The following is a 22,743-nucleotide window of genomic DNA, read 5'->3' as shown; positions in this document are numbered from 1 at the left end:
GACACCAAGCCTTGACCAAGCCTTGCTAGGTGGGAATTACCCGAGGAGATCCATCTCGGTGCTGGAAACACACGACGGTGCGCATAGTCTTGTGTATGCACTATGCTACAGCTACAAGTACAGCGCAAAACGGTCCGCCTGACGTGAAGAGTTGTAGGCTGGTGCAACGTATGTACAGCCCGTTCATAGCCCTAAGGGTTCAAGGGTATCGTATAGTAGGTACAGTAGTCACCGAAGAGTAAAAAGGAAAAAAAGAAAAAGGAACAAGAAAAAGAAAAGTTGGGGGCTCGCTCTGAAGCCAAGGATGACCCGTGATGGCCAGACCTTGGGCGGATGGGGTCTTTTGCTTCCCCCACCGAGGCGCCCCGTTCGTCTCCCTGCTTTCAATCCATCTCACCCGTGCAAGCATTGGCATTACAGTAGCATGGTAACACTCCTTCAGCTGCTAGCAGAGCAGTCCGGTTGAGGTGCCGGCATAATACCACATAATACCACATAATACGAAAACCCGCCATGCTCGAATCGAGGGTTTGGCCGTTGATCAGCGCTCTGCCTCGTCCTCACCACTAGCAACAGCTGCCCATCTCCACAGACAAACTCGCCGTGCTGATCAGATCAGCAGTCCCACCACCAGGCGACCCTTATTGTCGGGTCCGTCAATCGTCCCCGGCTCTAGACCCTAAGACTCTGGACCTCAGACGACTCTCAAACTTGGGCTCCGAAGCTCTAGACCGGCACTCGCCGCCTGTGGCCGTTGTGTGGATGTCTGTGTGTTGATTCAGGGCCGGGCAACTTGCAATCAAACCCCCTCTCTCTGCGAGTTGTCGAGTGCTTTCAGCTGTCTGGTGCTCTGTTTCTGCGCTGCGCAAATCTCCCCTAATCCTTTGTCTTCCCGCCCGCTCACAGCTGCTTACGATTATTCTCCTTTCCCACTGCCTGCTTAATCCTCGAGGGTCTTTCCCTCAGACTTGATAAGCCCTACCCAGTCTCGGAAAAGCTGCGTGTCTCTCTGTCCGGATTCGCCTCCCGTGTGCTGGCGCGCAGATCTTCAGCAGTTCAGCTCTCGCCCATCATATCACAGCACAGCCCGGCCTGTCATCGCCATCGTCTGCCGTGCTTGGGCCCTGCTCGCATGCCTCCAGAGCCAAAGCCGTTGGAGAAAAGACGTTGCAGAGGATCAACGCTCCGTTACCCACTCCATCATCCACCCTCGCCATCTCGATCTCGTCCCCTACTAGGCCTAGGTCCCTTACGAGACCACGCTATCGTGCAAGGTTCGACGTCCTAATAGCGCAACACCCTCTCCATAAACCCCGCTGTCAGTCAGTGCAAGCCGCATCTTGGGCCTTGGTCTTCATCGGAAGTGCCTTGTTTCAAGCTTTTCGAATCAAGCCGAACCGACGACCCTCCCTCGCCTTCTGGCATCTTCGTCCCCCCCACCGGCGCCTCTATGCAGGAAAAGGACGACATCTCCGCTGATAGCATTGGCTTCGCCTCCGCCTCCGCCTCTGCCCGTTCCTCTGTTTCTGGACCTGCTTTTCCCACGAGTACTGCTCCCGTCGACCATCCGTCCTCAGCAGCGTCTTCGACTCGGGCACCCGGCGCCTTTGACCCCGGGTTGCCGAATCCCGCCTTGGCCTCTACAGACGAACCTGCCGCCTCTCCTCGACCTCTTGCTGCGGTGTTGGAGACGGCTTCTTCTTCTTCTTCGCCGTTCCGCAGCAGCTCTTCTCACCTTGCCCAGAGCCATCTAGACCACTCGAGACATCATTCGGCAGGCCTATCGGCGGCACCATGGCATACTGACAGTAACAGCCCAGATCACATCTCTTCGCCATCCCCTGCGCATCCAATCACAGCCCTGCCGTCGCACAGGAGCTATCCCAGCCTCAACGAAGCCTTGGCCGCAAGTCTATCGTCGGCTGATAGTGGGAAGCGCCAGTCGCGCAAGGTCAAGGACGACCAGGCCATGGGGTCGACACCAGTCAAGAAGGCTCGAACCGGGGCCTCTCCCCCTAGGAGACTCGAGATGCTCAGCGATGCCATGTTCCCCTTATCCACCAAGGCCGCCGCACTCCAAGTAAACCGCGAGGACGCAGTCTCCCCCCTCTTCTTCTCCCATGCCCCTGCGAGGCACTTCAACCGCCCTCAGAGCGTTCCCGTCTCAGATGTGGCTTCGGCCATTCTAGCACACGCTCGCAATGACGATGCAGACCCCATCACGACTCTCAAGCTCCCCAGAGCAAGCGTCAGCTCCACCAATGCCGCTCTTTCTGGCAGCACGCCATCCTCCATGGACATGTCTGCGCCGTCCCTAAGCCCTGACGTGCGCAGCCTGCCTCCTAGCTTGCAGATGCTTCAGGGTGTTGGTGTTCTTGAGCTTCTCGAGCACGACGACAGGCCCACCTTCCTCGTCGATCTGGCAAACCCAGTAAACACTCAACGGCCTGGGTTGCCCATAGTGTACTACAACGCCTCTCTTCGGGCGTCTGAGTCACTCCACGGCCATCTGAGCCCCGACCAGGAAGACCCTGCTACCCCCGACCTGATGGATGATTTTAATGACTTCAAGTCCTGGGTTTTGACTATCGGTGTTGTTGATTCCCTTGATACTCCCTCGTCGACGTACGAATACCGGGGAGTTACGTGGCTGTGTACAACTTTGAGGCGTCGATTTCGATTCATCAGTGGGAATGTTACCTATCAAACTACTCGCCAGGCGTCACCAAATGTGATGATGGAGGAGGAAGGGGAGGAGGCACCGGGGCAAGATGGCAGTGGCGACTGTCTATCAACTCCAGCTACACCTGCTGCTGACATCCCCGAGCCACAAGATTACTTTGGCACCGCGACTGCGAAGGACACGATTGAACCCATGGACACAACCGAAATAACTCCTGCAACTGGCACCATAGAGCCAATATATGACATCAACCGACGCCATCCAGATGACTTTACTAACCAAGTCTTGCAATCACAGCCTGTAAGGTCAACCTTTGACTGGACCAGGATTCCATACAGCGAGAACCTGCCCGAGCACATCAAATTAGCAAAGTCAGTAGATTGGGCCTCCACGCCTCTTGGCCCTATGAGTGAATGGGGCTACAGCCTGAGAGCCATGGCAAATTTAGTCATGGGGAGCCCCAACCCGGCTGCCATGTACTGGGGCCGTGAATACGTCAGCATCTACAATGCCGCATATGTGGCACTGGCAGGCAGTAAACATCCATCCCTCATGGGCAAGCGTTACGCAGATGCCTGGTTCGAGCTCAACGAAGAGTTCGCCCCCATATTAAAGGCGGCTTGGGATTCCGGTCAAGCCACAATGAAGAACGATGACCAACTCTTCATCAACCGACATGGCTTTTTAGAAGAGACTTTCTTCTCGTGGTCCATCATTCCCCTTCTTGGCGAAGAAGGCGAGGTTGTTGGCCTGTTCAACCCGAGTTTCGAAAACACCAGGCGGAGGATCAACGAACGCCGAATGCTTACTTTGCGCGAGATTGGAGAGCGGACGGCGTCGGCAGCTTCCATCAGTGAGTTTTGGCCGCAGGTTAGGCTAGGCTTGGCGTTCAACGAGTACGATCTTCCCTTTAGCATGATCTATTCCGTCAAGGATGATGCCGAAAGCGAAGTGTCATCACTACAGTCTGGTAGCCTCCCGCACTCCCCTCAGCTTATTCTCGAAGGATCTCCTGGTGTTCCGGAGGGCCATATTGCAGCCCCACCAACTTTGGATCTACGTACATCAGAAGAAGGGTTCGCGCCATATGTACGGCAGTCATTAGCAAGAGGCGGCACCCCTGTTGTGCTTTCCGAAGAAGACGGTACCTTGCCAAAGCATCTCATAGAAGGATTTGAGTGGCGGGGTTTCGGTGACCCTTGCAGGACAATCGTCGTCTTTCCAGTCGTCCCCACAACCACGGGCGAAGCTGTGACGGGATTTATTGTGCTAGGCGTAAACCCCCGGCGGCCATACGACGACGACTACAAACTGTTCATTCACCTTTTGTCACGGCAGTTGGCCACTTCCATGGCCTCGGTTCTCTTGTTCGAGGAAGAGATTCGACGTGGCCAGCGAGCGGCTCACCTAGCTGCTTTGGACCGCCAGGAGCTCTCAGAGCAACTTTGGCAGCGTACGCAAGAAGCAGAAGAGCTGGAAACCAAATTCACGCGTATGGCCGAGTTCGCGCCGGTCGGAATGTTCATCGCCGACCCAAGTGGTCATATCAACTATTGCAACGATATGTGGTGGCAGATTTCTCGACACTCTCGGTCTGAGCAAATAGGCACTGCTTGGATGGATAGTGTACGAATCGAAGACAAGCCAGGGTTGATGACAGCCTGGACAAAGCTTCTTGAGCAAAAGATGACCATCTCGGTTGAGTTTCGATTCAACTGCAGCCAACTGTGTGGAGATCACACCGTCGACACCTGGGTTCTGATGAGCGCATTTCCGGAGAAGGATGCTGATGGCAACTTGACGTCCATCTTTGGCTGTATCACAGACATTTCCTCTCAGAAATGGGCCGAAGAGGTACAGAGCCAAAGGCGTGAAGAGGCTGTAGAGCTTAAGCGGCAGCAGGAAAACTTCATTGATATTACCAGCCATGAAATGAGGAACCCCTTGTCGGCTATTCTTCAGTGTGTCGATCAAATCGCCAATAGCATAGCCTCATTCACAGCCCATTCGGATAGGACAGAGGTGGACGCCCTTTTAGAGTCCTGTCTTGATGCTGCCAACACCATCAATTTGTGCGCCAGCCACCAGAAGCGTATCGTTGACGACATCTTGACGCTGTCGAAGCTCGACTCCAACTTGCTAGCCGTTACTCCCGTCGATGAACAGCCGATCAAAGTTGTGCACCGTACTTTGAAGATGTTTGAGTCGGAATTGCTTGCTCATGATATAGACTTTGAGTTCCGCGTTGACAACAGCTTCGAGACCTATGGAGTTACTTGGGCCAAGCTGGATCCGTCAAGGTTGAGGCAAGTACTCATCAACCTCCTAACCAATGCCATCAAGTTCACCCAGGGCCGAGAGAAGCGCGCTATTACTGTAAGCATGTGCGCAACCAAGGACATCTCCGAGATTACGAGTCAGGGGACTTTTTACTTTGAGCGGAACGACGTACAGCGGACAGTCGGCATGGATATCGACAACGAAGAGGAATGGGGTACCGGTGAGCGCTTCAACATCCACTGTTCGGTGGAGGACACGGGCGCCGGATTGGGCGATGAGGAAATGAAGGTCTTGTTCCAACGCTTCCAGCAGGCGTCTCCCCGGACGCATGTGCAGTACGGAGGTTCTGGGCTAGGATTGTTCATCTCGAGGATCTTGACGGAAATGCAAGGCGGGCAGATCGGAGTCTCTTCCCAGAAAGACGCTGGGAGCAAGTTCAGTTTCTATGTCCAGAGCCGCAAATGCTTGAACCCTCCGTCTCAGTACGAACACATTACGCCGTTCAAGCTCGAACGCAAGATTCAATCTCCGGCTAACAACAGCGGCCAGCCCGCGAGCTGTCCCACGTCACGAAGCCAGTCGGATGCAGGCCGCAATCCCCTTTTCGACGTCCTCATTGTCGAAGACAACATTGTTAACCAGAAAGTCTTGCAGCGACAGCTGCGCAACTACGGCAATAACACGTTCGTGGCCAACCATGGCAAAGAGGCTCTGCAGACGCTGGCAAAATCGAGATTCTGGGCGGGCCAAGAAAAGGAAGGCGTCGATATTTCCGTCATCCTGATGGATTTGGAGATGCCTGTCATGGACGGCATGACTTGTGCAAGAAAGATTCGCGAACTTGAAAAGGAGGGGACAATTATCAAGCACATCCCCATCATCGCAGTCACGGCGTACGCACGGCCTGAGCAGATTGAGAATGCAAAGGCTGCCGGAATTGTGAGTCTCGGACCTACTTCTTTATAGACACGCCATTGATTAATGTTGCTGACTGACTAATTACACAGGATGATGTTATCTCCAAGCCGTTCCGCATTCCCGAGTTGCTCCCCAAGATTGAGGAGCTCGTGGGCAAGTACCAGAGCCTTTCTGTGTCGGATAATGCATAAAGGGCAACAGCATCCAATCTCCCTTGAAGGAGAAACGGTCATGCGACCATGTCTCTCTGCTGTCTCGCTCTGCAAGGCACACTTCGTCTAATGTCTCACGGATACGACACGCCGCGGTATTTCCAACCTCTTCCTTTTCCCTTTCTCTCTCCCCTCTCTATCATTTCAGCATCTTCTAGGTTTACCTACATGTGGGTGCTCAGCGTATCATTTCCAGCCTGGGCGTTTCGGTAACTTTCGTGACTTATTGGGATTTTCATCTTTTCTACTTCATGTTTCTTCAAGTATACTGGGCGGAGTCGGATGCGAAAATAGCCAGCCAGGGATTTCTTTTCGTTTTTTTTTTTTTATTTGTTTCATGTTGATTCTTGTCAGTATTTGCGAGGCGGCTTTCCTCAGATACCAAGTTTGTTTTTAGACAAAGTCTCCATTTGCATACGATTGCGAAGAAGGAATGGGTCCGGGCATAAATATAACTAGAGTTATGTCCCGAGAGGAGCGATATCACGATGGGATTTTTTTTTTTCTTCATATACGAGTACACAAAAAAGGACGATGCAGGAAGCGGGGATATTAATAATGGCGGGCATATAGCATCACAATATTTAGAAAGAAATACAAACACGGGAATTTTCACCACGTTGCCGGATCCCTCGGGGTTTCAGGGTCCCTTGACCTTTTTTTTTTTTTTTTTTTAACGCAAGGCTGTGATGGGGATTTGAGCGATTGTCCATGCATACGCGTAGACACGGGCTTTTTTTTTTTTTTTTTTTTTTTTTTTTTTTTTTTTTTTTTTTGGAATAGAGAATAGAGAAAGTAGATACTGTACGGAGCAGCAGCAGCCCACTTGCGCCGGTAGATGTTAAGCGTAAATAGTGGAGCGATGAGAAAATCCTCGCTTCTTCTAACCCATAATTCAAAGAAGAAGAAAAGGCCCCGGCTTTGTGTCCGTCTATACTGTCTAAGTAGAAGATTTGCCACTTCAAAAGACGACTTTAGCGTGACTTTGACAATAGAAAGAAAAAGAGAAGAAGATTTGTTTGAGACAATCCCGAATGCCGTGATTCTCCGTGATAAATCTAGCCTGTGGAATTCAGATGGGGATGGGGGTACCCATTGTCTGGCTCAAACAACAACTGCGTGAGTGAGCTTGGCGTCACTCCGTTGTCAAAAAGAAGAAATGGTGGCAAAAACATTCAAGGGAAGAAGAGAGATGGTTTTAAGTTTCTACAACTGGGTGCATTCATGAGAGGCAATTATCTCTTTGAAGTTGATTGGCAAGTTAGAAAGACTCAGTTGTATGTAAACATTAAACATTAAACACAAAGCAGTATGATTTACTCGGCAACAATAGAATTAAGAGACAGGCAACTTCACAGTGTAGAAATGATAGTATAATAAGATTAGACACACATCATCTGTATATTAGGTATTAATTATCTCCTCCTCCCGGGTATCGAACAAAGCAGAACGCGAATGCTGTATACTAGCAACATGGATTTTTTCAAGTTTTTTGATGTTGAATTTTCGTCCATTGACGTGCAAAAACAAAATGGAAAGTGGTATCAGTGAAAGCAGTCTCGACAGGGTATCTTGGTATCTTGTGAAGAAATGCAGATCCTTCCATTCCCAGTCCTCTCATGCGTGTTTTTTGTGACAATTATATCAAGGAAAGTTTGCAAAGTGTGTCTTTAGTCGTAAAACACTCACTGTCGGCGAGTTCTCTAAGCGGCCGCAGTGACGACGGGGGCAGCAGCAGGGGCGCCCTCGGGCTTGTTCTCAGCCTCAGGCTCCTCAGGCTTGGGGGCCTCCTCCTCCTTGGCCTCCTCCTTGGCAGCCTCGGCGGCGGGAGTCTCCTCCTCCTCCTTGATGGCATCCTCCTCCTTGGCCTCCTCGGCAGGCTTGTCCTCAGGCTTGGCGGCGCCCTTGCCCTTGATGGTAGCACGGAGCTTGGAGAACGCGCCCTTCTTCTCCTCTCCCTCAGAAGCGGGGCCAGGGGACTTATCACGCTTGCCGAAAGTGAAGGGCAGAGAAGACTTGCGCTTCTCCTTCTCCTTCTTGGCATCACCGTTGGTCACGGCAGCCTCGGTGGTCTCAGTAGGGACGGTAGCAGGGCTGCTGACATCGACGGCCAGAGGGGTGGTGGCCTCGACGGGAGGGATGACGGGGGCAGCCTCAGTGGTGGCGGGGACCTCCTCCTCCTCCTTGGGGGACTCAGCCTCAGGCTTGACATCGGCGGCCTTCTTCTCCTTCTTGGAGAAGACGTTGCCGAAGAAGCTGGTGCGCTTGTTGACAGCAGGCTTCTCCTTGGGGGACTCGGGCTGAGCAGCCTCATCGGAGGTCTTAGCCTCGGCCTCAACAGCAGGCTCAACGGCGGGAACAACCTCCTCGGTGGCGGGAGCCTCAGTCTCGGGGACAGGCTCGACGACAGCGGGAGTCTCAGTAGCGGCCTCCTCAGGCTTGGCCTCCTCCTTCTTCTCCTCCTTCTTGCCGAAGCCGAAGAAAGAAGCGCGCTTGCGGCTAGCGGAGCGACGCTTGCTGGGCTCCTCGGCCTTCAGCTCATCCTTGGTCTCCTCCTTGGCGACGGTCTCCTCAGCGGCAGCAGGCTCAGCGGCGGGAGCAGCGGCCTCCTCAGCGGGAGCAGCCTCCTCCTTGGGGGCCTCGACCTTCTCCTCCTTGGGAGCAGGCTTGAAGCTCTCAATGGTCTGCTTGTAGATCTCAGACTCAGTGACGGTGGTGGCGAGCTCCTTGGCCTCAGCGATCTTCTCCTTCAGCTGGGCAACCCAGTTGTCACGCTCGGCGGCAGAGTTGGCCTTGAAGCTGTGCTTGTTGCCCTTGGCAGAGAAGTGGAACTTGTTGGAACCGTCGTTCTCAGGCTCGGTGGCATCAGCCTATGAAGTCTCGAGTTAGCTTCAGATATTTCAACAGTAGGGGGGTATTTGTCAATGAATGCCTACCAGGTTGATGACGCCATGGGGGGCCTTCTTGTCGCCAATGAACAGAAGACCCTTGCCGGTGTGGGTGGCCCAAGCGATGTTGTGCTGGGCAACCTCGACGTGCTTCTCAGCCTTCTTGTAGGCGGCGAGAACTTCAGCCTCGACGGCATCGGAGCCGAAGAAGAAGAAAGCCTTGCTGGCGATGAGGTTCCTGTAGGTTGAACTGGTTAGCGCCCGGCGAATCCTATTGACGCAGCCACACAAAGCCAACATAAGCTCTCGCTATACTCACTTGGGGAAGCTGGCGCCCTGAGCCTTGTGGCCCAGGAAACCCTCCTCAATAGGCTTCGCCTCCTCCTCCTTCTTATCCTCCTCCTTGGCAGCCTCAGCAGGCTCCTCGGTCTCGGCGGGCTTCGCCTCCTCAGCGGGCTTGTCCTCGACAACAGGGACCGGCTCGACAACGGCGGGTGTCTCCTCAACGACAACAGGAGCAGCGGTCTCCTCAACGGCCACCGGGGCGGCGACCTCAACGGGCTTCTGTTCCTCAGCCATTCTGGATAGAAAAAAGGGTATCTTAAAGCGCGGGGGTATCACAACAAACAAAGGGTATTAAAAAAAAAGAAGGATCCAGAAAAGGCCTTTCGGATGTGGTATGGAAATAGTGTGTGAAGAAAGTAGAAGTGGGAGCAGGAGAAGAGAAGCAGCAGAAGGGGGTGGCAGGGCTACTTATTTGCCTGTGAGCACGCACGGGAAAAGAAAAAGGGTAGGGGGAAGAGCTGGTGCGGATTGTGTGACAGCTTCGTAGTGGGCAAGGCCTGGAATCAAACCCTGCAGAGGAGGGCATCAACCATCAAATGGATGCGATAGCAGCTGTAGCAGCGCTGTCAAGTACCGTACGAGTACAGCACAGTGGCTCAACCCAACTCTCTCACAATGCTGTCTTGTGCCATCGCCAGTGACGCCACGGCGGGAGAAGCTCACTGCAGTCGGCGCCCGCTAGCGCTAACCGGAGCAGTGAATGCCCTGAGACCTGGAGCTCTGGCGCTCTCTTTTGGGTTGCCGGGGGCGCGGTGGGCCCCTGCGTGGTCTGTGCGGGCCTTAAGCGAGTGGGCCTGAAATTGCAGACCCGTCGACCGGCCTGCGCTAGTGGCGGACAGAAATGTTCGGCAGCCACCAGGGCTGGCAGCGGGCCTAAGCCTGGCAGGCCTGGCACTGGTACTTGATGGCCGTGCGGCTCGGCGGCTACTCGCACGGCCCGGCCGGTCACTCTCGTTCGTTTCCGCTCAATGACTCCCAGCCTCCACTCCTCATTTTAAACAGCCTTCTCCTTTGTCCCGTCTGGGCCATGGCCGCCGATAAGCTGGCTGCCGGTACGAGCAACGGGGGACTGACTCGGGAATCCGCGTAGAACCTCTGGAAGCTTGGTCAACATGGATCGCCGTGAACCATGGATGCTTGTGCTTGTGCTTGTTTGGGCCGAGGGCCATCTAAGATTATCTTGCCTGCCCCACGATCCATCTTCGCCTGCTGCAGCTGCGCATATTGCTCCGGTGTCTCGTACGTTATATCCTTTGTAGACGACGTCAAGTCAGTGCTCCCGCTAGTAGTCGTAGCCGTGGTGTATAGCTACGGTAAGGAGCAATATTCTACGGTATTGCTCCATATCAATGATACTATTATTAGGTAGTACTGCTTCTCCTTTGACAACAAATATTGCCAAGTACTTGAACTGGTGAGGGCTGGGAATTGCAGTATTGGACCGGCCCCCCTTTTCCTGAAACTAGGTACACTGGGCTTTGTTTAAAGTACAAACCGATAGTGCGCATTGCAATCCAATGTTGCCTCATTACACCGTGATCAAAAAGTGGACGGGCAGGTCCAGCATCAAATGTCGGCTCGCGGTACAGAGTGGTATTGTATTTGCAAGAGTTCGTTACGCGTAATTAGCAGCAAAGACGATCTTCACTCGGCGAAAGGAGAGGGCGAGGAAGATGAAGATCAGGTAGGCGAGACAATCAGCTCGACGACAGTCTCATTCTCGCCGTCCCCTATTCATCTATCAAGGTAAACCTGCCCTCCGTTCGGCCATTTCATCTTAATCAGTCGTTCAATACGGAGTACTTGGACCAGCCCAGTGTCAGCACTGTCCGGCCATGTGTTATTCGTCCGGGTAAACAGCGGCATATACCTTGCGGGCAACAAACCGTCCAACTGCCTTGTCGATCCCTCGCTCCATTCAGTGTTTATTACCACAATGTCCACTTCCACCGAAACGCTCCTGGTCTCGAGGCTACTAGTGAGTGCGCCAGCCTTGGTCCCTGGCCATGGCACGAACCACAGCAAAATGCTAGAATGGAATCGATTTTTTTTTTCTTTTGTCCTTTAGGCGGTGGATCACAGTACAGGTACAAAGGACGAGTGCTGCAGCCACAGGTTCATGCTGCTGATTCTTTGTCCGTGCTAGTGCTCTGCAAGTACGAATAGTACGAGTACCACCTCGACGTCGCAGAAGAGAGCAGCAGAAGCAGAAGCAGGGCAGGGGGGGTGCCAGGGGGGCACAAGAACGAAAGGTCTTGTTTGAGCGCCCATCAATCAAAGGGGGCCGTGATTCGACCTCCTGATTCTCCTGCAACAAGAAGCCGCCCTGATGAGTGGCGGTGAAACTCCAGCGCAGCATTAATTGGAGGGCGATCCAGCCATACGGAGCACATGCTCGCAAACCAGCAGCAGAGCAAAACAGGTACAAGTACGAGCGCAGCACCGTATGCCGTGTCAGTTAGTTGTGGCCACCCATAAGAATGCTGGACTGGACTGGATGGAGCAGTGTGGGACGAATGGCCATCTCGATTCATTCTGGCCCTGTTTGCCTCTTCTGATGCAGCGAGGGGAACATCACGATGCTCCTCCCGCGGCTACTCTCCTCCCTACTGTACCGTGTGTGTACATGCAGATTACCACGTGAGAGTGAGTGAGTGAGATTGGGCATGAGCATGAGCATGAGATTGAGGGTGAAATGATTGACGACCGCTACAGTACAGTGCAACTACGGAGTACTACCTGCTGAAAACGCACCAGGACAGGCGATGAGGGTTGCTGCGATGCGGCAACATTGCGTATGGGATGGAGGATGGAGCACATTTCGCATGACGCTGGGCTGGCAGGGAACCAACCAAAAGTAGCCTCTCGCAATCAAGTACCGAGATGGCACTTGGCTGCACAAAAGTGGCGCGCCGGACCCCCTTCTCATGTACAAGTACGGAGCGGCGCTAAAATGCGCTGCAGTGCGTGCAGGTACTGCTACCCCTGCCCGTCCAAGAAGACAGAAATGCCTTCACATTGGATCACTCCATTGATTCCACTTGTGGCGCGCCCCTCCGTCAGCGAGATTGTCTGGACTGGACTGCACGAGTACATGCATGTACGAGTACAGTACTGTATGGGGCAAGGGACGTTGAACAGGTCATTGGGCTGTTGGTGATGGATGGTGTGAGTGTGAGCCCGCGCGAACCAGCAGCCATTCGCAACACCACCCAATGGCATCACACACATTCCGTCGCCAGATAACAGCTAGCCGGAGCTTAGCTGCACCACCACGTTGTTGTCATCGGCCATGTGACACCTGCTCTAGCGTCACTGGACTGATATCATGAGGGGCGCCGAAACAGAAAGAAGAAGAAGAAAAGCAGCTGGCTGGACCGGACCCGGACCGGCCTTGCCTTGGATGCGCTGCGATGCGATGCGATGCGCTGCGGGTGCGGATGCGATGCCCGGCTGCGCAAATTCATCCTGTCTCGACCGGTGCTTTCCTCAGGTCAGGTCAGTCTAACGGCGCTGCTGCAGGGTTTCTTTCATGGAACAGGCCGGTTTGAGAGGCGTCCCTGGCATGGCGGTTTGCCTATTCCAATATCACCCCCTTTCAATTCAAGCCACTCAGCATTTGATTTGATTTGATTTGATACCTGCCAGCTTCTTATATTAGTACGAGCATGTATTTCGTACACTCCAGCCCTTGCCTTATCACGACGCTGGGGGAGAGCACAGTGCTCACCTCACTCACTTTTTTTCCAGCCCTTTTTGAATCATTTCTTTGACCATGCATCCTCGTACGAGAGATGCCGTGATACGAGGATATTATTACTACTAGCTAAGAAATGCCCCGACTTGTATCTCCGATGTGAAAGAACCCAAAGGCCAAAAGAAAAATTACACCAAAAAAATTACAGGGTACCAGACCCAGTCTTTTAGCAGCTGCTAATAAAGCCGGAGAGAAGAGATTTCATCCATGCGACAAGGATCTTCATCAAATGAGAGACGGTCGATAAGTTCGTGCGCCTTGAATTTGTCCAACCGCAAAGATGAAGAACGGGCAAAATAAAACCTCTTTCGGTGGTAGTCCGTGGCTACTATAACGGACCCGGGGCCCTTTACTTGTGCTCTGAATTCCAGGCCTCCAGGCCTCTCCCCAAGTACAATAAATAGGTTGCGAATATTGCATGCATGCAATACCTATAGCAGCAATATCTCTGGCCAGGGCAGCTTGTCTCTGTTGTTTGCCAAGCGAAGGATTTGTTGTTATCAGTCGCTTGCTACTCGTATGCTTGGATACAAGCATGTGCTTCATGGTGCCGAATTTGGAGACATGTAATACAAAGCAAATTTGCTTTAGGTATTGCGCACCACTCAGGCTCCATCACTGACTGTTTTGGCAAGGCAAGATGAAGAATCAAATTGCTACGTGTTCAAATACAAGAGTATTGATATGAATATCGTAATAACCTGAATGAACTTACCACCACATTCGGCACGCATCGAAGCAGCATCAGGGTTTCAACAACCGCCCACAGGTCCGTGTAAATGCTCCCAACTATGCTCATGTGCTACAGCGCTTGGCTATTCTGAAACCACGGGCATGCAAAACCTTTACCACCTATGAGCTGATGTCTGAATGGCTGCTTTTTGCATCTTTTGACTCCCAAACCTGCCAATCTACTGTACGAGTAACAGCATCGAGGTGAGGGCCGTGCTTCGCCCTCCCGCCCTCCTTGACTCACTTGACTCACTTGACTCATTTTACCGGCGGAAAAGGCAAATACAACATGGAACTATTTTGCACCCTAGCCAGGCACGCCGGCGAATAGGGACTGCTGCTAGGGCGCGAGATGAAATGTGACGTTTTGGCGGCTCCCACCCCAAGCAGGATGAAACATTTTATTATTAATGAATTTTTTTTCGTCAAATCTTTTTCTGGCCAGTCTCAATATTGGGGACCAGTGAAACACGAGGTTTGGGACACTTTTTGGATTCTTCCCGGTGGCTGGTTCGATGGGCTAGTAACAACAGAGTATACAGTACGTAGCCGCTCAACTTCGTCCCATTCATTCATAGGTACGAGTATTAATAGATTCGATGACTATGGCTGCTAATCTTAAACAATACGGCAACGCCCCTTGGGAGCCTCGTCCGTTCATTGGATTTGTTCTGGCCGGCGCCAAGAGGCCTTGTGACGACAAGCCACGACTCCACTGCCCGGGAGTTGCACTAACAAAAAGGGAGCACACAGCTTTTTTTGCCGCCTTTGTGATCTCCAAAAGCGCATCTTGATCGCCAAGTTCACCCCGCTCTCAAAGGCGGTGGGGACGGCAGAGGCTTTTGAGTTGTTTGACATGATTCCCAATTCCGTACGGATATACAGGCTTTGAACAGTCGTGGACACTTTTTGGATACGTGTGTACAGTACAGTACAGAAGATTTGCCTCTGTGTTCCCTTGGTTATGATCGATGGATCGTATGATGATGCCTGGGCTCGTTACTTGATACACACCGGCATAAGCACCACCTCACATCATATCCTTCATAGCCGCCGCCACTGAATGGTCGTCGACGTTAAAAACCAAAAACAAAATCAAAAGAATGGAATCCAAATCCCGGCGGAGGCCGCCATTTCCCGGATCTCATCACGGGTGATTCCTCGGTCCGCAGCAACGGCCGGCGGCACCGGAAGACTCAGAGAGCCCGCGGGCTTGTCAAAAGCGTGTAGTCGTACCTTTTCTCGTATCAAAGCGGTTGAGCAGTTTCAAAAAGTTGGCAGTGGCACGACCGCTCCCCAGTGGCTAAAAGGTGGTGTGACTCTGCACCGGACTTTTTTGGGATGCAGCAGCAGCAGCCTCATCCCTGTCCCCTTGTACTCCGTATGTACGTAAAATCTGCAGCGAGCGAAAGCGCCAGAAAAAAGTTGATTGTCATGCCGCTGCCCGGAACAAGATCCCTTTGGCCGATACAGGAAGGCCGTTTGCCTGTGCTCCCCCCGTTTCGGATGCAGCTTTGGCGGGTTTTCAGTTGATGTCATTCATTGTTCTGGTTCTGGGGGAGTGTTTTGGGTCTCTTCCATGTACGATACTCGTACTCCCTACTCCGTACAAGTGATGGGTCACGCATGATACGACCAATATTACATGTATGCAGGCCCCGTGTGAGTAATCACATTTTTTTTGCAGTGTGTGTGGGAAGATATCTTCCCGCCTGGCAATCGATGATTGTCAATGTTACCCTATAATAACGAGGATATCTGTTGGGAGGGAAAAGAGGAGAAACAAGAAGAAAAACCTGCTCTGTGTTTCGTAGGGCGTTGGTCGTGCAACTATACTAGTATTTTCTTAGTGACACCTCAAAGTGACCAAAGTGGTGCGCCGTTGGAGTAGCTGAGATCCGACATGGTCTTAGATATCGAGTCGTGTGATCCATCTCCCTTTCTACTTTAAGAATAGGATCGCGATTAGCATGCCCGTGTGTAATAAATACTGGTGCCGAGAACTTTTTTTCCATCTTGGCTAAGCCTTGGCTGGAGTGAGGCGGGTTGACGTGATGCTTGACCATGTCTAGGTCAGGTATATTCCTAGAGCCGATAGCACCCACGCGAGGCGAGCGTAATTACGCTTTCGCAGGAGCCGAGCACGCAAAATGACATTGTGATCTTTTGCCTCCTTCAGAATGTCTACTTTCTGTCTCCATCTCTCTATGGGTATTGTTTGATGGGTTACTGAATCGGTGCTGATAGCAGATATCGGGCTTGATTCGCGATTCGGAGAAGAAATGTTGGAGGCGAGGCTCGGCGAGACCGATGTCGGATACCACGCATAGACGATTGCTTGGGACGGCAAACACTTGAAGATCGAAATTTCTCGAGCTTTCATGGGGCTGTGGGAGTCTCAGGGATTTTGACGACCACCGATGCTGACCTTCCCTGCATTGCTCATTTGATGCCCTGTCACTACGACAAGCCTGCAACGGTGAAATGAGATGTAGACTCATGATGCGAAAGAATAAATAAGAACTCAAAGTGTCGCTTAATGTCGTTTAATTAGATGGTTATACATGATCCGTCCCTTGACTGTGTTGCTCGACGGTCTTCTTGTATGCTATCTCTGCAGGAGGCGGGAGCAATATCGCTTTGACGTCCCCTGTCATTCGCATTATCGATTTCGCTTTCAGATATAATTGCTTGATATGAGATATCGTATTTGTTGGAACCTATGCCGTGTAACAGATTCCGGCTGGATTCGCACATACATCGGGTGCTGATGGCATGCTATGTGTATGTCGATATCACAGCCACATATATTCTCAAAACGGAAAATTTCCAGTGGCATCTGCAGTCTATATATAAACATATATATTCAATTTTGTTTCTGCTTTATACTTTTTTGAAAAAGTATTGTCGATTGACTGTAGTTTGCTTGTAGTCGATCCTTTCCCTCGGCCGTATTCGTCTTTTAATTCTGGCATCTGATGTTTTGGGAATGATGTCTTCGTAGCTGAGTGAGCTTGCCTTTCAAACGTCTTGTTTCTCGTCATGTTTTAATTTATGTGTATATCCTCTCAATGAAACGTATCGACTCAACAACATAGGCAGCTGGTTGCTTTGCACCTATATTTTGCGGTTAGAGTTGGTTCTGATGGGGGATGTGTCGACAATCATTGCATACCTGGACAGTTTCTGGTATATGCCTTCCGTTTCGTAGGAGAGACTTCAAGTGTTGCAGATGGTATTCGTGTCACTGAATTGGCTTTAGCTAGGCAGAAATTTCGGCTCGCTCTGCCGGGTCATTGCTCGTTCGCGCTTAACGAAATTCGAGACAAGCCGAAGCATCTCTACAGGAAGAGTAATCGTAATCATGGTGTGAAAACTGTTCTTGGATATCTTTAGTTTCATGTTGCCCATCATGGCGATACCTATGTTTTCTGGCTGTCTTTAGAATGTTTCTAAAGAGAGCGAAGACTGTCTTTGTGACACGCTCAGCTCCAAGAGGGCTTGCGATTTGGAATGTTCTCTCATTCTGTAATCTATTAGTAGAACAGTCTTAGTTCCATTGACAATCAGAAATACAAAAATTCCTGATGTCTATCTTCCTTTTATTTCTCTGGTACTTAAGTGCTACGGCTTTAGGATCGCCGTATCGTATTAGCTATCGAGAGGTGGTGGTGCACTCTATTCTCGGTGGGGAAATAATGCTCTTCGTATTCGACTTCTTACGGCGGAGGATATCCGTAGTTAGGGTTTGTTCCTAGAAACCAGCGATGTTAAAGATATGTTTAATTTCTGGGAGCATAGTTTTGTTTGAAAAGATAGAGGAATATGTACTTATGGCGAGTTAGCACGTCTTCGAAGCTGCCTTTCAGCGTGTTGACAACAAAGGCGCGCGCGTTGTCTCTCACAACATCGCACCAATACTCAACGCTTCCTTGAAATTAGCATACATGTACTTTGACGGTTCCCGTGCTGGATAGTTAGTCATTCAACGGTATCGTTTCTTGAACCGCGATGCAGCATCCAGTACGTGCTTGTAGACGTGAGTACCTTGTCCCTGTCAAAAGAAGCTATTGTATGGAGGGATTTGTTCAAGCTAGGTGCTGATTCTTTCATCTGTCTGTATACCAGTGGAGTGGTTGGTAGTAGGGATATAAACAACTTGGTGCCGAGAATTTCGTGATGTTCTTCGCGTCATTCTGTTCGAGATGAAGGGCCAAACAAAGTGAATAATGCTAGGATGATTTTAATTGATAGGAAGCCAGCAAACGACTTGGATATGTAATGGTGAGTAGTGGATAATGATGAAAAAGAGAAGGAATTGGGGATACCCAAGCATCACGGTTCTGCTCCTGGACTGTGGCTGGCGGTCGATTTGGAGACAAAGGTTGTTTCGGACTGCATAGGTAGCTATAGGAGCCAACTCGGGTGTAATGAAATGAAGATGCAAAATAATTGTTGACCTAATGCATCAGGTAACTAGAAGGGTTGCAAAATTCTAAAACCTTAAACTTCAAGCAATGTTGCTAAGAGAAGGGGGGAGTGGCGGGCATCAAACGTCCAGGGGCTGGGGCAGCGCTGAATGCAAGTAACCAGAACTGACATTACCATGAACACGCTTGCTGTTCTCCTTCCGCAGGAGAACAAACAACAAGATGTGAAAACAAAGCAGATGATCTTATTGAGTTAAAGACGCTCTGTTCAGCAGGTGCATTGCGCACAACAGCTAGGTGCTAGGCAGGTATATATGGGAAAAGGATTCGCAAATTACAATAAAAGACTGTCAAGTTCTACACACCTGATATTTCGTAATTATTCGAGGTAACTGAAGACGGACAATAACTATTCGAGAGATAATAGAGGACGGATGTAGATGTGTTTGGCATTAGTTTGCTCCTGAGAATCAGACCTCACAAGGCTAGGGAGGTGGATATGAACCAGTACATGGAGAGATGCCTTATAGCTCAGACAACCGGCACTTTAGTGAATTATGAGCCTCTCCCATCAGCTCTTCCTGCAAACCAGCTGCAAGCGTTGGTGGCCTCGAGGTGCGAGTGCGAGTGCGTGTGCGGCCCACACGTGCCTTGCAGTTGTTATTCCAGCCGGCTACAAAACGCCCTTCCCCTTTCACTCCCCTCTTCCTCCTCCTCTCCTCCTCTCACACTCCTCTACCTCAACCCAACACACAGACATCATCACAATTTGCTTCTTTTCTCCCAGATCAAGTGCACATCGCTTGAGATAGATTCCTGCTCTCAAACCTCCTTGCTGGATATATCAGCTTCCTCCCCGATGCCTTCTCTCGAGAACTCTGCTCTTTCAATTTGGTAAGCTCTTCTCGATCTTCTGACTTTATTCTACATGACACGACTTTGCTTGTTTCCATCAATCAATCTTCTCTTTCATCACCGACACAAGCCAAAGAATTGATGGAACTTACCCGCACATCTCTCTTCTCGTTTACTGCACCTGGCCTTTCCACCATCTCTTTGTTATCCTTTCTAGTATCTTTCTGAATACTACAAGCCAGAAAGCTGTCTTTCACACAAATCCTATTCAGCATCAATCCCCCCTTCTTTCTTCCCAAGCGCTTCATGAAGGAGAAGAAAAGCTCATCCACCCGACGCTAAACATATCCAGTGCGTGGTGTTGAAAGACTGTTCTCCTCTATCTAGACAGAGTTCTTGCCCTCCACATATCATCACTCACGTTTGTCTCTTATGGAAACCATATTCATGTGCATCCATCTTTGAGATTATGACTACGTATTGGCGCAACATATATTCTGCCGCTTCCTGATAACTTCTTTGCTGTTTTGATCACTGGTAAACAGATGAACGAACGATAGAAATAAAATTCAAAGCTCGTTTGGCTCACACTCAAAGCGATAGACACATATTTGAACCAAGTCTCTGTTATCGCAAAAGATTCGTCAGAGAACATTACACCAAGCCCTCCCTGCTGACCCAATGGATTTTGACGATGATGATTTCCGTTGTAAGTGCTTCAAATTCATAACTATGTTTGGAATGTACTAATGTCCATCTCAGGCCGTGTCACCCATTACGGGATGTCTGAGTCCAGGAAGCGTCTATCAGATGGAAAGTTCCATCCAGATGTTACCACGAAGACGGCTGCACAGCTGGAGAACGAGGCAATAAGGTACCTCAAGAGTAGAGTTTTCCGGCCGGATCGAAGCAAATATTTCAAGTCTAAGAAGCAAACATTCATCACAAGCGGTCGGATATATTACAGACTTCGCCGCCTCACAAAGGTAAGCAACTGCACGACACTAAAATCTTGGGATAGAAAACTGATGACAGTATAGGGCCCATGGTTTGTCACTGAACGTCTTTCGAATAGGCCGGCTTTCAAAGCGGCAGCCAGCCGCCCAAAAACTGTCTCGGCTGTAGTTGAGACTACACCTTTTATTCCCCCGGAGATTGTACCTGTTGTAGGACATCTCTATCTTGGCCCTAGAATCATGGAAGATGTCTTCCGTGATGGTCATAAGACAGCTATGAGGCTATCTCTGACCTCGAGCAAAATGTTCAAGCTGGTTGGCGACAATGTGGTAAGTTATCATGTACCATGATAGAATCCAATGAGTGTCTGACAGAAAAACAGAATCGGTGGGATTTTTGTGCCATGGCCTATGTCGTCGAGGTTCCCTCTTCTGTAATGATTGTAGAGGTTCCCCAACACACCATTGGGGATATTCTCGAAGCCCAGAAGAAATATAAGTTGAGACTTGACTCGCCCGAGTGGAAGGAAACGCGTCAAAGGTTGGAATCTTTGCAGGACTTTGATAACTATAAACTGCGATCTATCGAAATGGAACAGGTCTTCTTCCAATGGGCACGGATTTGGAGAGCTGAATGCTTGCGAGTTGCTGGGCCTTACTGGGCAACGGACGATCAAGGGATTGATCCTCTAACTACTGATCGTGCCAAGGAATGGTGGAAAGACGATGTCAATGGCATCAACGTCATGGGTTCTCTCGAGCCACTCGACAAGATGTGGTCGGCTAATCAGTTTGAGGGGACCAAAGATAAACTGCATAAGATGCCCATCAGTCTCGCGATGGAGAGTCTTTTTAAACTGAGTAAGTGCCGCGGGCATCACCTTTAACACTCTGGAGTACCGAGTCTAACGTCTTCATCAGTGGCTGAACTACACAGGGCTCGTTCGCATATCGAGGTTCTGCACCTTCACAAGGTGCCCCTTCTCGACCGACGGATGCTCGCCATCATACTACGGGGATTGCCAAATGTGACCATGGTGGGCGTATACAACTGCCCTCTCATCCACTTTGGCGACGTGATCCCGATTCTGGATCTCATCCATGAGATCAACAATGATCGGCGTAAGAAAAACATGCCAAAGATCAAGGCATTTGATTTCTTTCCCCATTTTAACCAGGGCACGCCATATGCACACGAAAACGCGGCGACGTATGGTATCTCTTGGGGGCCAATCGAGATGGATATTGCCCAGCGAGGTTTCTATGCCATTATCCTAAAGGCCGTTCTGAAGTCAAAGGGACTGGGGCTAGACCTGCTATTTTCCAAAGACCATGCATTCATGGACTACCTTGCCAAGGTGCCAAACATTCCACTAGGCGTCTATAGCTTTCTAGATGCCGTATATCGGTATATAGAAGTGGACAGATGGGCTTGGAACCGTGGCGACATTAAACTCCAGGCAATCTACGACATGCTCAAGCCAGTTCGAGTAGCGGTTGAAAAGCATGTGGCTCACGACTGGCCCAAGTATTACCTCAAAAAGATGGCTACGACTTTCTTCTGCTGCTGCTCTTGCGGCTATCAAACCTTTATGGAGTTCTTCTCAGCCGATTCGATAAATCTATTGCAACCCCATAGACGCATCTGTTGCGCCTGTCATTTGCAGAAACGCCTTGACGCGGAGACAGACCATTTGAAGGCGCAGAAGAAAGGTCTCTTGGACAAGCTCTGCCCTGACTGGGAGCAAAAGGCTTTCAACCAGGATGCACCCCTTTTCCGTGGCGGAGTGGGATTAATTCGCCTTCACTCGACCGAAACTGTACGCCATCAGCCGAGACTCGTGTTTGCTGAGGGCGTTGATGGTGTTTTTAGGTGGCCTCATTACCGGCAGCGCCTTATGCGAGACAACAAGCTGCCACATGACTCGCTGGTTAAACTCCCCAGCCTTGAAGATGTCGCCCTCGATGAAGCTACCGGACGTCGCTGGCTAGATGTCATTGCCTCTGCCGTCAGAGAAGACGTCCATCGTCTGGGCATCCTGGAACTTCGAAAGACTTATCCAACTGGCTCGAAGCGAAAGGGAATTCCCGCATATGGCCCCACGCGAGAGGATGGAGGGGCGCCAGATGATCTAGATGAGCTCCAGCTTCCACGTCCAGACTATTTTCGATACTTTTTCGATTACGAAAGTGCCTTAAAGAAGGCACGTGAGCTACAGAAGGAGAGCTGGTGAACAGCTATCGACGTCTTTCTGGGTTTCTATTTTTCTGGGTTACCCACGATTTGAACACTTTTTTTGGACGGTCTGCTTTGATACATTGTGTTCTTTCTTTTCGTTTTGCTTGCTTATCAGCCGCATCGGTAGCTGTTACACTGATTGACCAAGAAGGACTCGAAGGGGTGAAAAATGCTGTGGTGAAGCTGAGACGCTGGGAGGAAGGAATTTGCTGGATCGTCCCTGACCAATACGGCATAGGGCAAAGCTTTGAGGCTTTGAATATCTATGGATGCTGAGGAATTGCGCTTATGTATGAACAACATGTATGAAAACTGGCTATTAGATAGTCGTAGGTACTAAGCTCACGGATGGTTTTTGTTGAACCATATACCCAACTTGCGCCAACTTGGTGAGACGGACTGTGAACATGCATGGAGACAAAGACGGGCTTTATGCCAGGGCCGTGAC

At 50.7% G+C, this 22,743-nt stretch overlaps 3 protein-coding genes across 3 annotated transcripts; 2 read left to right on the top strand and 1 right to left on the bottom strand.

The window, feature by feature from the left end:
• Positions 1 to 1,450: 1,450 nt before the first annotated feature.
• T069G_03839 (response regulator receiver domain-containing protein) lies at positions 1,451 to 6,072 on the top strand (the record flags this gene model as incomplete). Its single annotated transcript, XM_056171049.1, has 3 exons — positions 1,451 to 5,445; positions 5,506 to 5,902; positions 5,971 to 6,072. The coding sequence occupies 3 exons, from the start codon at positions 1,451 to 1,453 to the stop codon at positions 6,070 to 6,072; spliced, it is 4,494 nt and encodes a 1,497-aa protein (XP_056031941.1).
• Positions 6,073 to 7,796: 1,724 nt separating this feature from the next.
• Positions 7,797 to 9,560, bottom strand: T069G_03838 (pleckstrin homology domain-containing protein; the record flags this gene model as incomplete). The annotated part of the gene is made up of 3 exons (XM_056171048.1): positions 7,797 to 8,963; positions 9,030 to 9,219; positions 9,301 to 9,560. The coding sequence occupies 3 exons, from the start codon at positions 9,558 to 9,560 to the stop codon at positions 7,797 to 7,799; spliced, it is 1,617 nt and encodes a 538-aa protein (XP_056031940.1).
• Positions 9,561 to 19,781: 10,221 nt separating this feature from the next.
• Positions 19,782 to 22,290, top strand: T069G_03837 (uncharacterized protein; the record flags this gene model as incomplete). Its single annotated transcript, XM_056171047.1, has 5 exons — positions 19,782 to 19,809; positions 19,863 to 20,086; positions 20,141 to 20,386; positions 20,440 to 20,917; positions 20,978 to 22,290. 5 exons carry the CDS (start codon positions 19,782 to 19,784, stop codon positions 22,288 to 22,290), a joined length of 2,289 nt encoding a protein of 762 aa, XP_056031939.1.
• Between the last annotated feature and the right edge of the window lie 453 nt (positions 22,291 to 22,743).

Source organism: Trichoderma breve, chromosome 2 (genome assembly GCF_028502605.1).
Source record: "Trichoderma breve strain T069 chromosome 2, whole genome shotgun sequence".
Lineage (NCBI taxonomy): Eukaryota > Fungi > Ascomycota > Sordariomycetes > Hypocreales > Hypocreaceae > Trichoderma > Trichoderma breve.
This window is presented reverse-complemented; position numbering and strand designations above follow the sequence as displayed.